Source organism: Chelonoidis abingdonii, chromosome 26, assembly GCF_003597395.2.
Source record: "Chelonoidis abingdonii isolate Lonesome George chromosome 26, CheloAbing_2.0, whole genome shotgun sequence".
In the NCBI taxonomy this organism is placed as follows: Eukaryota; Metazoa; Chordata; order Testudines; family Testudinidae; genus Chelonoidis; species Chelonoidis abingdonii.
The window spans coordinates 5,377,762-5,390,037 of record NC_133794.1 but is presented as its reverse complement, the minus strand read 5'-3'; the positions used below and the strand labels follow the sequence as shown (position 1 = coordinate 5,390,037).

The window sequence follows — 12,276 nt, the reverse complement described above, 5'->3', positions numbered from 1 at the left end:
AAGTTGGCTCACAAGTGAACTGAGTTTGGGGGCTTCAGCCTCTTTACTGCAGGACCTGGACCCATCTCACTGGATAAACTCAACCAGATATCTCCACTTGGGAGGGAATCGAGGCGAAATTGATGCAGGAGATGATGCTGCAGATGGAGATTGAGGGACATCTGAGAGCCCAGGGCTGGGCTAGCAGGGGCTGCGGGTTGGGACTGAGGGGCATCGGGCAGGGCTGGGCTAGTAGGGGGCTGCAGGTCGGGACTGAGGGGCACCGGCTGGGCTGGGTGGTGGAGCCCAGGGTTGGAGCAATAGGGAGACCTGCAGGTCAGGCCTGAGGGCCGTCAGGAGAGCTGGAAGGACGTTTGTGTGGCCTCTGCTGCACGTGATGCCATTGTCTTGTTGCTGGCGGTCCCGTCCATCCCATTGCTGCAGTGTAGCCTTCAGTGTCCATTGCGCGCCTTCCCTGGGTCCATCCCGCTCCCTAGAACTGGTCCCTCCTGGGGCCGGCAGGACAGTGTCCTGTCTGTGATCCCAGGGCTGCACAGCAGCATTGCAGCCGGTTCCCCATACGGAGCGCCCAGGCCGCCTGAGACAGCTTCATCAACAAGCGAGGAGACCGGCCCGACTCCTCAGAGCGCCCGCCCCCACAGTCAGGAGTGCAGATCCGACCTCTCCTGTTGAAATCTGCTTGAGTCAGCTGGGCGCAGCCCAGCCCGCCCTGCCCTCTCACAGCCACGCCCGTTCCCCAGCGGGAAATGCTTCCCAAGGCAGACGGGGGGGCGTGGGAGAGAGCCAAAGGGATCCAGCTAGATCCCTCGCGGCCACAGGATGGGCCTCCCTGCTCACAGAGGATGCGCTGTGACATTAGAGCAGGGGTGGCCAACCTGAGCCCGAGAAGGAGCCAGAATTTACCCATGTACATTGCCAAAGAGCCACAGGAATAGTCAGCAGCCCCCCATCAGCTTTTCCCGCCCCCAGTGCCTCCTGCCCACCAGCAGCCCTGCCAATCAGCGCCTCCGCCTCCCTCCCCGCACCTCCCAATCAGCTGTTTCGTGGGGTGCAGGAGGCTGCGAGGGAGGAGCGAGGGCAGGGCAGGCTCAGGGGAGGGGGTGGGAAGGGGTGGAGTGGGGGCAGGGCCAGTGGCAGAGCCAGGGATTGAGCAATAAGACCCTCCCGACCCACTGGAAAGTTGGCGCCTGTAGCTCCAGCCCCAGAGTTGGTGCCTATACGAGGAGCCGCATATTCACTTCTGAAGAGCTGCATGTGGCTCCAGAGCCACCCCTGGGTTAGAGCATCCGTCGCAGCAGGACACAGGGTGTGCCCCCGAGCCTGCATTTCTCAATTAAGACTTATAGTCCGCTGGCGTCCAAACAGGAGCATGGCCCTATCGTGTGTGTGTGTGTGTGTGTGTGTGTACACACAGCTCCTGCCCTGGGACACATGCAGTAGACAGGAAGCCAGTGGCCTCTGTCCCCCCCCGCCCATCCAGCTGCTGCTTGCTGGCTGGCCTCTCCGTAGGCATTACAACAGGGGCGGCTGATGGCCTTATGACTCAGTCCAGGGAGACCGCATTGTGAGTAAGGGGCAGCCGGGAAGAGGGCACAGGGGGTGTGTGAGCTGTCCAACGGGCATCGAGGCTGGTCCTGAGCGTGGTGGAGGTCAGCAGAGCCCTTCGAGAGCGGCTGGCAGAGACTGAACGGCCAAGTCAGCGGGGAAAAGGGAACCAGGTGGCTGTGGAGTTCCAGCCTCCCCCGGTAGCCTTGGCACTGATCTGAGAGTAGTGCTGGGGCAGCGCCCGAGACCAGCCGAGGAGGAGAGGGCGGAAGCGGGTGGGAGTGGAGGGCTGAGGAAGGCGGTGGGGCATGGGACAGCAGTGAGAGCTCCGTGGAGGAGGAGGAGAATGTGGAGCTGGCTGGAGGTGGCAGGGGAAGCAGATCCCTTCCCCCTACGCCCCGGCATGCTTCTCTGGGGATGAGTCTAGGTGGGCGAGGAGTGTGGCCCCTTTTCATCTCCATTACTGCTCAGCACTTCGCTAGCACCAAAAACGTGACTCTTCCGATGCATGCCCTGCCCTGCCCATCCCAAACCCACTGCGCTCTCGCCTGCTGATCCCCACACCTCTCTGATCCCTGCGTGTGGAGGAGTTTGGTCTCGCGAAAGCCCCTCTACTGCTGTGCCAAAGAAACTGCTATTTCTGAAGCCAGAGCGAGTGAGATCAGAGCTGTCTGCCTCTGGGAAGGTGGGACCCAGAGTTTTGGGATGGTCTGTGCGTTGGCTTCTCACTCTAATGCTTCTCAAGACCCCAGTCGCTAAATCCACATTGGAGCACAAGTGGGGAATTAAAGCAAGGCGGGAGTTGGAATGATGGGATTTGAAAGTCTGAGATCTCTGGGAACCCACCCCTACCCCCATCCCACCCCGGTTGGGAGAGCTGGTCCCAGGTCTAGCAGTGTGGCCATCTCGGGGGTTGAAAGGTGGCACGTGACCCATCATGGGATGCTAACGCCTCGTGTCTCTTCTCTCCCCAGATGAAGACGTGTGCGTATTTAAGTGTTCCGTGTCCAGGGAGACAGAATGCAGCCGTGTCGGCAAACAGTCCTTCATCATCACGCTGGGGTGTAATAGTGTCCTTATGCAGTTCGCAACGCCGACGGGTATGTCCCCTCATCCTTCCCGCGGGCTAGTGGGCTGGGGGCAGAGACGCTCTGGCTATCCCGTCCGTCACTCTTCCAGGGCAGGCTTGTTCCCGCAAGGTTCACCAGACACCTGGCTCTGGGCCCTTCTCTTTGGCCATTGGTAATAGAGATCCCGCCCCCGGGGCGTGGCCGGCGCTGGAGCACCCACTGCAAGGACAAATCCAGTCCCTGTGGTGCTAGGCTAGCAGGGGGATGGGGTGGGGTTCGCTTCCCCCTTCTCAATAGTGTCCCGTTACCCTGTGAGTCCCCCCATTACCAGACCTGGCTGCCTAGCCTCAGTCCCTGCAAGGAACTGCCCCTCCTTGTACAACAGCGACCCCAGCTGGCTGCCATGTGGAACAGCATTGAATAGAATAGCTGAATCCTGCTTGGCCTAGGGGGGAAGGGGTGAGTCCTAGCTGCCGCTTTGTAGCCTAGACCCGTTCCTAACTCCTGTGCTCGGATCCCTTCCTTAGTGAATCGCATCCTTCCCCCTCCCCTGCGTTTCACTGGCCTCAGGTCCACCAGCAGAGCTCCATGTAGCCTACTGGGGTCCCCATTAACCCCTTGGGTGCTGATCTCTTCTGTCCGCCCGCCAATCTCCGCCACCCCTGTGCTGCTGCTTTTCAGGAACCTTCCCCTGAAATGGTCGGACTGTCAAGTCCTGGCCCCTCCCTGCAGGCCGTGTGCGCCAGCCATGCCTGCTCCCCTCCCCTGGATTCATGTTCTTTTCAGTCCCTGCTCAGGAATGTGAGCAGCGGCTGGCGCTGGCTGGAGCCAGCCAGGTGCTCTGCAGATGCGCCTCTCTCCTGAGCGGCAATGCCCCCTGCTCTTCCAGTCCTGGCACGTGCACCCAGCTCTGTACTTGCACCTGAGTCCTGATCCCAGCACCTCCGGCTCTTCCAGCCCTGAGCTGCTGCTGCTTCTCGCCTCATAGCAATGCTCATGCGCCTTCTGTGAGCTGCCCTCTCCTCTCCTGCCGGCCAGTCCTCCTGCCTGCCCGGGGCAGAGTCTCGGTGGGATCGGTGTGTTCAGCGGCTTGGGCCCAGTCTGCCCAAGAGGCCCTGGGTGCAGCTGCTGACCAAGCCCCGCGTCTTGCACCTCGTTAGGATTCTTGGAAACATTCATCATCCTGGGCCATCAGCTGCGTTTCCACCTCCTGCTAACCTAACCTAACCTAACCTAGCCTTGGCCTGCCCGTCCGTCCGTCCGTCCAAGGCCTTCTGGACTCCCAGTTTTGGGGCATAAAAAGTGCAAATATCGTACAAAGGGACCCGGGAACTATAGACCAGTCGGCCTGATGCTGAGAGCTGGAAAGATACTAGACCAAATGATGAATTAGAAGGAATAGCCACCATGGCTTTTTCAAGGACAAATCCTGCCAACCCACCTCATTTGCTCCATCGACAGGGCTCCTGGCCTGGGCAGGGGAGCGGTAGGCGTGATAGATCTTGCTGTTAGTCGGGTTTTTGACATTATCCCATGTGATGTTCTCAGAAGCAAGCTTGGAGAATGTGGGCTAGATGGAATAACTGTCAGGTGGGTGCACAACTGGCTGAAAGAGGGTACTCTGAGTATGCTGCGAAACTGGGTGGGGGTCCCTTTGGGGTCAGTCCTGGGTCTGGTACCAGTCACTGTTTTCATTAATGATTTGGATCATGGAGTGGAGGGTGGGCTTATAAAATGTGCAGGTGACACCAAGCTGGGGAGTGCGCTGGGGTAGGGGGGTGGAAGCACTTTGGAGGCAGGATTAGAATTCAAAACCACCTCAGCAAATTAGTGAATTCATCTGAAATCAACAAGATGAAATTCAGTCAAGTACCATACTTCGGAAGGTAAAATCCAATGCCCAAGTACGATGGGGAATCATTGGCCAGGTGGTAATATGGCTGAAAAGGGGCTGGGGTTACAGGGGATCACCACCTGAATGAGTGTCGTAGTTACCAAAAAGGCTAATATTCTGGCGTGTGTTAACAGCAGGGTTGGCGGTCAGCCATGAGACATCGGTGTCCCACTCTAGTGGTGGTGACCTGTGTCCACTTACGGGCACTGCACGTTGGGAGAGAGGTGGACAAACTGGCGAGTTCACGTGAGAGAACATGACTTAAGAATGGCCAGACTGGGTCGGACCAAGAGTCCATCCAGCCCAGTGTCCTGTCTGTCGACAGTGGCCAATGCCAGGTGCCCCAGAGGGAATGATCAGAACAGGCAATCACCAAGTGATCCGTCCTCTGTGCTAAGCAATCAACATGATCAAAGGTATAGAAAACCTGAGTTATGAGGAAAGGTTACAAACCATCTGGGCATCTTTAGTCTGGAGAAAAGACTGCAGGGGCCAGGGGAGACAGGGAAACGGTCTTCAAATATATCCTAGAGAAGACGGGGGTCAGTTGTTCTCCATGGCCACTGGAGGTCGCACAAGAAATCAGTCGAGTTTGTAGTTTGGTTCAACAATAGGGAAAACTTTCTAACGTGAAGGACAGTTGAGCTCTGGAACAGCATCCAAGGGCGGCTGGGGAATCCCCATTGCTGGAGGGTTTCAAGGACAGGTCGGACAAACCTCTGTCCGGGCTGGGTCTAGGTTGACTTGGTCCGGCCTCAGCGCTGGGGGCTGGGGTAGGTGACCGCTCAAGGTCCCTCCCAGCCCCACATTTCTGTGATTCTGCCCTGCCCATGGCTATTCCTTCTCCTTCTTTGCCCCTGCCCCCGTGGTCTCCTTTTCTCCCTAGCGCTTGCTGGCTCCTGTGACCCCAGCCACAGGGCAGCCCTTAGCGCATCTCAGACACTTTCCCGCTCATGATTCTCTGCAGCCAGATTTCCCCTTTGTTCCACTGACCCTCCCCTCCCATTCAGCTTTCATTTCTTGCCTCTTCCCCCCCTGCAGCCCCATGAGGACCCACTGGGGCTGTCCTCAGCCCTGTTGGCCAGAGGGGGGCACTATTAATCAGGTGAAGCACTTCCCCCCCCATTTGGGTTTCTGCCAGCGATGACCCCTCTAAAGCCCCAGCGCTTGGTTCTGCTTTCAGATTTCTGTTCCTTTTATAATATCCTGAAAACCTGCCGGGGTCACAACATAGAGCGGTCGGTGTTCAGCGAGCGGACAGAGGAGTCTTCCGCAGTGCAGTACTTCCAGGTAGGAGTGCCCGCTGCTGCCTCGTCTCCTAGGAGCTGCAGCCGTCCCTGCCCGGGGAGGGCCCCGGCCCGCAGGAAGGACTGTGCGGTGCCCTCAGCAGGCCATGCTCTGGAGCAGCAGGGGGAGGGAGGGCAGCTTTGAATTGGCCCAGGATCCTCTTGCAAATGGGAGTGAGGGTGCAGCAGCCCAGCGCCTCTGCCCCATTCGGGACAGTAACCAGCGTGGTGGGAGCTCCATGGCCCCGCTGCCTGTGGGTTAGCGCCCCCTAGAGTGATGCTTGAATGTTGGGCTCAGTATTGACCGTGAGGGTCGTGTGCTCAGCGCTGCTTTCTGCAGTGCCCTGGGTTCTCCTTGGAGATCTTCTATCCCAGGACCAGCGGGCACGGTGCCTGCAAGGAAAGCCCACCAGCGCCCTGCCCCTCTCCTGAGCAATCACCCAGCTGCTCTGGCAGTGTGCCGGCTTTTGGGGGGTGGGGGGGAATTAATCTCCCTGGCAAAATTCCATCCTCCCCCTGGGTGAGACCCACCTCCCTTTCTGGGGCGTAAACGAACTCTCACGTCTCCTTTAGTTCTACGGGTACCTGTCCCAGCAACAGAACATGATGCAGGACTACGTCCGGACGGGCACGTACCAGCGGGCCATCCTGCAGAACCACAACGACTTCAAAGACAAGGTGAGGAGGAGGAGAAATCCTGCTACTCTCTGTCAGACTCCAGAGGAGGGCGTGGCTGGCACAACATTGGGATCTCCTCCCTTGGGCAATTTCCCTTCGGACCACAGGGCAGTTTCCCTCTCCTAGGGTGTAAGTCGGGGTGTATTTGGTGAAACATGGGTTAGTCTTCACCCAGCCTCTGAGATGTTGTTGCCTCCCCTGCTAGGATCCCTGTTTGGGATCAAGCCAGCAGCACGTTTTCGACTGTGAGCTACTTGCCAACACGTACAGAGGGAACAAGTGCGACGGGCTGGCCATGTCGGGCTGCTGAGCTGGGTTTTCTTCTGTCTTGGCCAGGCCTGAAGCATCATTAGGTCCAGTCTGACCTCCTTCGTAACAGAAAATTGCTCCCCATTCTCCTGCACTGAGTGCAGTTCCTGGGGTCTGATTAAAGCATCACGTTCTGAAAGGCTCCTGCTTAGCAGATCTCGAGAGGGGGAAAGCCCCTGTTCGCTGGCAGTTTGTTCCCCTGGTTAATCGCCCCTCGCTGGTAAAAGTGGGGCATCGTTTCTGATGGAAACGTCTGGCTTTAACTCTCAGCCATTGGTTCTTGTTCTGCTTTTCTCCGTTATGTTAACAAGCCCTCAAGCACCCTGCGGCTTCACCCCGGGAAGGTTGCAGACACTGCAAGAAGGGACCCGATTAATCTTCGATGAGCCAAAAAGATTGAGCTGCTTCAGCCTCTCACTCAAAGTTGTTTTTCTAGCCTCTGAGTCATGTTTGTGGCTCTTTTCTACACCCTCCACAAGGTTTCAAGCTTTTTTTAAAAATGTGGCCCCAGAACTGGCCACAGTGTTGGACTCCCAGTGGTGGCTAGAGGTGAAATCTCCTCCCTGCTCCCCTGTTTTCTATACCGGGGTCACACCAGGCCTTTTCCCCATACGGGGCACTGGCAGCTCCCTTTGGCTTGCTTGTCCGCCATGACCGCTACGTCCTTTCAGAGTGGCAGCGTCGTAGGGCTGGCCGCCAGCCCTTGTTCCTAGAGGAATAACTTGGCGTTTGCCTATGTTGAAACTTGTGTTTGAATGGGCTCGGCCTGCCGAGCGATCCAGATTGCGCTGCAGGTCTGTTCTATTTATCAACCAAACTTCTCATCTCATCAAAATCTGCAGTCAGGTTTGTGTGATGTGACCTGTTTTTCTGGGTTGACTGGTGTTAATTAGATTCCTCTCCTTTCATTCTTTGAATCCCTTAACAGCATTTTTACCGTTTGCCTGGGATTGACATCCAGCTGGCTTATGGTTAGCTAGGTCATCCTGCTTGTCCTTTTTGAATATGGCCACAAAGTCAGCACTTTTCCAACCTTTGGGAATTTCCTTGATATTCCAGGATTTATTAAAAATTAAGAGATTGGGCCACAGATCTCGGCCAGCTATTTTAAGACTCTTGGGTGCAAGTTATCCGGGCCTGCTAATTTAAAAATGTTTCTACCTAGTGAATGTTGTTCAACATCTTCCTCCTTCATGAGTGATCATCCTGCTTTGTTCCAAACACAGGACAGAAATGATTATCGGATGCTTCACCTTTTCTGCGTCATTCATAATTTGCCCATCTCCATCTGGCAATGGGCCTGTACCATTGGCCGGGGGAGGGTTGGTTCTGTGGTGAGTGTAGCAGGAACCAAAGTCATCAGATGTGGATCTGGTCCCAGAGAAGGTGGCAGCATTTCTCATCACACTGCATCTTCCATCCAAGGGTCCTGAGACTTCCTAGCAGTAACTCCGCCCTTGGGAGATGGGGAGTCTGTTATAGAGGAAAGTGAGGCATGGAAATGGGAAACGACTTTCCACGAGGCTGCAGTGGAGTCAGGACTCGAACCCAGGAGCCCTGACTCCCCGTCCGCTAGAGGGGACCCTAGTGCTGGGCAGTGGCTGGGATAGCGAGAGGAGGAAGGAAGGGCAAAGGCAGTAAAAATGCAGCCCAGGTTCTTCGTGGCTGCTTTTGGGGGGATCCTAGTGGTGCTTTAACTTCCAGGTGCCCTGGGAGGGGTGGGAAAATCTGAGGGTTGCATCTGCTGGGACAGTTGTCTTCTGAAACAAGAACCCCCCAAGGCCCGTGGGTTGTGTGGTGATGGCTACCCAGAGCGCTGGCTCCATTCAGACTCCTGGCCCCTCCCGGCAGGCTGGATGTGGAGCCGCGGACCACGCTCTGGAGGGCGAGGGAGGGAAGGCAGGTGGCTTCGCAGGGTGGGCAATGGGATGAATTATGACAAGACTTCAGGAGCCTCCTGCCTCTGGAGTGAACTCCCATGGGAGCTCCATTGACCGAGTCACCTGCGCTAGGAAAGGTTCTGCTGGGAGCTGTGCCTCTGGCCGCAGGGCTAGCGGGGCCTGCTCTCTGGCGAGGCACTGATCGCCTGCTCATGCCAAAAGGCGGCTGCACCCAGAACGTCCTAAAACAGTCCGAGGAAGGCAGCAGCTGCCCCAGCCTGTTGGTCTGATGCCTTCCAACCCTGCGGGGGAAGGGCCGGGACCAGAGAGCCCCGTTCTGGTACCGGCAGTGTCGGGCTGAGCCAAGCAGATGTTGCTCCTGCCAAGGGCTGTGCCAGGGATCGCAGTGCAGCATACTGGGTACGGGAGGGATTTCAAATGCTGGCACAGCAGGAGCCTGGTTCTCTCCAGCAATGGCCTCAGCCAGGCCTTGGGGGCGCCCGTCCGCCACCGCCCTCCTGATGAGAGAGGTGGTGTTCCTTCTGGTGGGGGAGTTCAGTGCCTGACCCAGAGAGGCCTTGGTCTCGGCTGAGTCTCCCCTTACTGTGGTGGGGGCATGGAGCTAGAGTGGGCCCCTGCCCTTCTCCCAACCAAGAGCCATCAGAGGGCAGAGACTCCTGGGCCAGATCTGAGCCAGCGACCTGGAGGTGGCCCGCAGGGGATGCTGCCTCCCCCCCATGGGGTAGTGCTGAAAGTATCGTGTATTTTCCGGGCAGGCAGAAGCTTGTGAGTGGCGACAACGCTGAACCCAGTGGGATCCTGATCTGGGCCGGGGGGGTCTAGATGCTACCGCCAAACACCTACTGAATAATACAGTAGCGGCTCCATCGGCTCGGCTTTTGGCTTGCTTCCTGGGTGCTGGGAGGCGCTCTGCTCCCAGGAGCCGCTCCCTTAATGGACCCACATGATCTGGGCACCAGACTGCCTGCCTGACGGGTGTTGGCATTGTTGGCCACACCCACTTCATGGCAGCTTGGCCTATGCAGGTGACCCTCCCAATTCACACGGAGACAGAGTGGCCAAGCGGACAGGGCTGCGAGAGGGACTCTGGAGACCTGGATTCTGTTCCTAGTTCTGCCATTGACCAGCTGAGTGACCTTGGGCAAGTCTTCCACACTCTGTGCCTCAGTTTCCCCTCCCAGCTTTTGGCTATTTAGTCTGAGCTCTTTGGGCAGGGACTGTCTCTCACACAGTCTGTGCAGCCCCGGCACGAAGGGGCGCCTGGTCTTGGTCAGGATCTTTAGGTGCTACTGTAATACAAGTAATTAATAATTGAGTTTAAGACTCACCAATTAGGCTACCCTGTCAGCCGGGACCAGGTGGAGCCAGCTGGCTTCATATGTGAATATTGTTCCTGGGGGGTCTAATTAGGACTTGCGCAGCTGGGGAGCCGTGTGGAACTAGTGTCTATGCTTGTGTCGATTTCATCTTCTGAGATGTGCAAGGCAGCCGTTGGTATCAAAAGCCGTTTCTCTCTCTTTACCCTTCTTACCATGACCTCAGCCAGGCAATGGTTTGGTGCAAGGGCTGGTCTGCAGTGCAGGGTCCATCTAACACACCTGCGTTGGACTTGCTGGTCCCTGGGGGTGGGCTGAACAGAGGATGGCAGGTGCTCCTCCTGCATCTACCCTGGATTGCTTGGCCCGTCTGCCGGAAAGATTTGCCTCCGAGGAAAGGGAAGCTCGGCAGTTCTGGCTGATAGCAGCTGCTGCAGAGTCCCTCCCGTTCTCTATGGGTGCGACCCCAGTGGTGCTGGGCTCAGTCAACTCCAGGGTTTGGCTTTCCTCACTAGCCTCAACAGGGCCCGGGAGGCGCTAGGCCTGAGTTAGAGCCAGTGCTTTCACCTTCCACAGCCCCTGCCACCTTCAAACCACCCGCTGAGACTTCACTGAGCCATACCACTGGTGGGGCCTGTTTTACAGAGGGAGAAAGCATGGGATTGAGGTGCCTTGTCAGGTCGCAGCTAGTGGCATATCTGGGAATAGAGACCACTCTGTCCTAACCTGCTAGATCCCACTCCCGGGGATAGAGCCCAGGAGTCCTGACTCCCAACACCCCCATCCTAATCTGCTAGATCCCAGTCCCGGGGATAGAACCCAGGAGTCCTGACTTCTAGCTTTCTATGCTCTTCGCACTAGTCCTCACTCCCCTTCCAGAGCTTGGAACAGAACCCAGGAGTCCTGGCTCCCAGTCCCCCTCTCAGCTGTGCTTGCTTTCAACTCAGTATTGTCCACTGCTTTCAGCTGCTCTGGGAGAGCTCAGGGTTGCTGCTGTGTGATCCAATACGGTTAATTGAGTAAACATTTTTCCTTTTTATTGGGTGGAATTGTCTCTGGAGCTCGCAGGAGGTGACAGCAGTGGCTCTGCCAAGGCTGGGGAGCCCGTTCTGTAAATCCCCTGACAGATCAGTATCTGGGTGAATCCTTTATTTATTTTTATGGGGCAAAGTTAGATGCTTGGGGCAATTTTTTCCGCCCCCTGCAAGCAGAGCTGTGCCTCCAAACCCATGCGAGGGGCAGGCCAAGCTCTGAAAGCCGCGTCTTTCTGCCAGGAACAGCTGTTTTGAAAGTCTGCCTTTGTGGATAAGCTTTTTAATTTCAGTAGCTTCTTATCAGAAGCCGGCACAAAGATCTGCATGCGCGTAAGAGCAACTGATGCAGATGGGCGGCTCTGTCTTCCGCCGCTGTGTTGCTAATTAAATGATATGTGCTTTGTGCCTTGCGAAACTCCTGTAGCCTCGGTTCTCTTGTATTTGTGAGTTAATGTCTGTAGAAGGAGCCCAGTTAAAATTCATCCAATTGGGGCTGAGGCCGTATGAACTCCGAAACTGCCCTGAACGATGGACAATCGCAGACTCTTAGGAGATGCTGAAATGCAGCTCCCTCTGGGGTGGAGCTTAGCAGGCAGTGCATCACCCAGGGGAGATTTGGCCCAAAGACATGGGGACCAAACCCCAACCGTTGTAAAAGGGGATGTGGGATCATTTTGGTCCCTGCTGGTGAGAGCTGGGTTTGAGATCTTGGGCGGGAGACCTGCCCAGACCACAGGTGGTGGGATCTGTGGAGAGTTCAGAGGTTTCAAAGCGGGAGGGAGAGGGTGTCTTAGCTCTGCTTTCTCCAACTCAAGCAAATATTTGGGAGCGCTCCTTTCCAAGGGGCGGCTCATTTTTAATCCTCCCATCTTGGTGGAGGGCTTTGAAATGGGAATTCTTCCATCCTGAGCTGCAGTTTCAGCCTGGTCTCTGGCACGTGCAAGCCACCGGGCGAGCGAGGCAGACCCTTCCCCACGGCATGCGCGTAGGAACCGAAGGGGTTGAACGAGCACGCCGGGTTAAGTGGTAGATTGAGAGCTGGGGGCAGTTAGCAGCAGCTGCTTCCGCTCACACTCTCCCTTCTCTCTCCCCAGATCGTCCTAGATGTTGGCTGCGGCTCCGGCATCCTCTCGTTCTTCGCCGCACAGGCTGGGGCAAGAAAAATCTATGCAGTAGAAGCCAGCACGATGGCCCAGCACGCGGAGGTCAGTACTGCTCTCACACCAGCTGCCTGCGGGCAAAC

At 56.8% G+C, this 12,276-nt stretch overlaps 1 protein-coding gene across 6 annotated transcripts in view; it reads left to right on the top strand.

Annotated features, from left to right (window-relative positions):
- The window catches only part of CARM1 (coactivator associated arginine methyltransferase 1), a 48,911-nt gene that overhangs the window by 18,780 nt on the left and 17,855 nt on the right, over positions 1-12,276 (top strand). For 5 of the 6 annotated variants that reach the window (XM_075061008.1, XM_075061006.1, XM_032780418.2 and 2 more), the window contains exons 2-5: positions 2,520-2,645; positions 5,693-5,799; positions 6,369-6,473; positions 12,128-12,238. In XM_075061008.1, the coding sequence (XP_074917109.1) occupies positions 2,520-2,645; positions 5,693-5,799; positions 6,369-6,473; positions 12,128-12,238 (449 nt within the window). Of the gene's footprint in view, positions 1-2,519; positions 2,646-5,692; positions 5,800-6,368; positions 6,474-11,435; positions 11,721-12,127; positions 12,239-12,276 lie in introns of those variants that run through there. The other variant, XM_032780420.2, reaches the window with a different exon arrangement.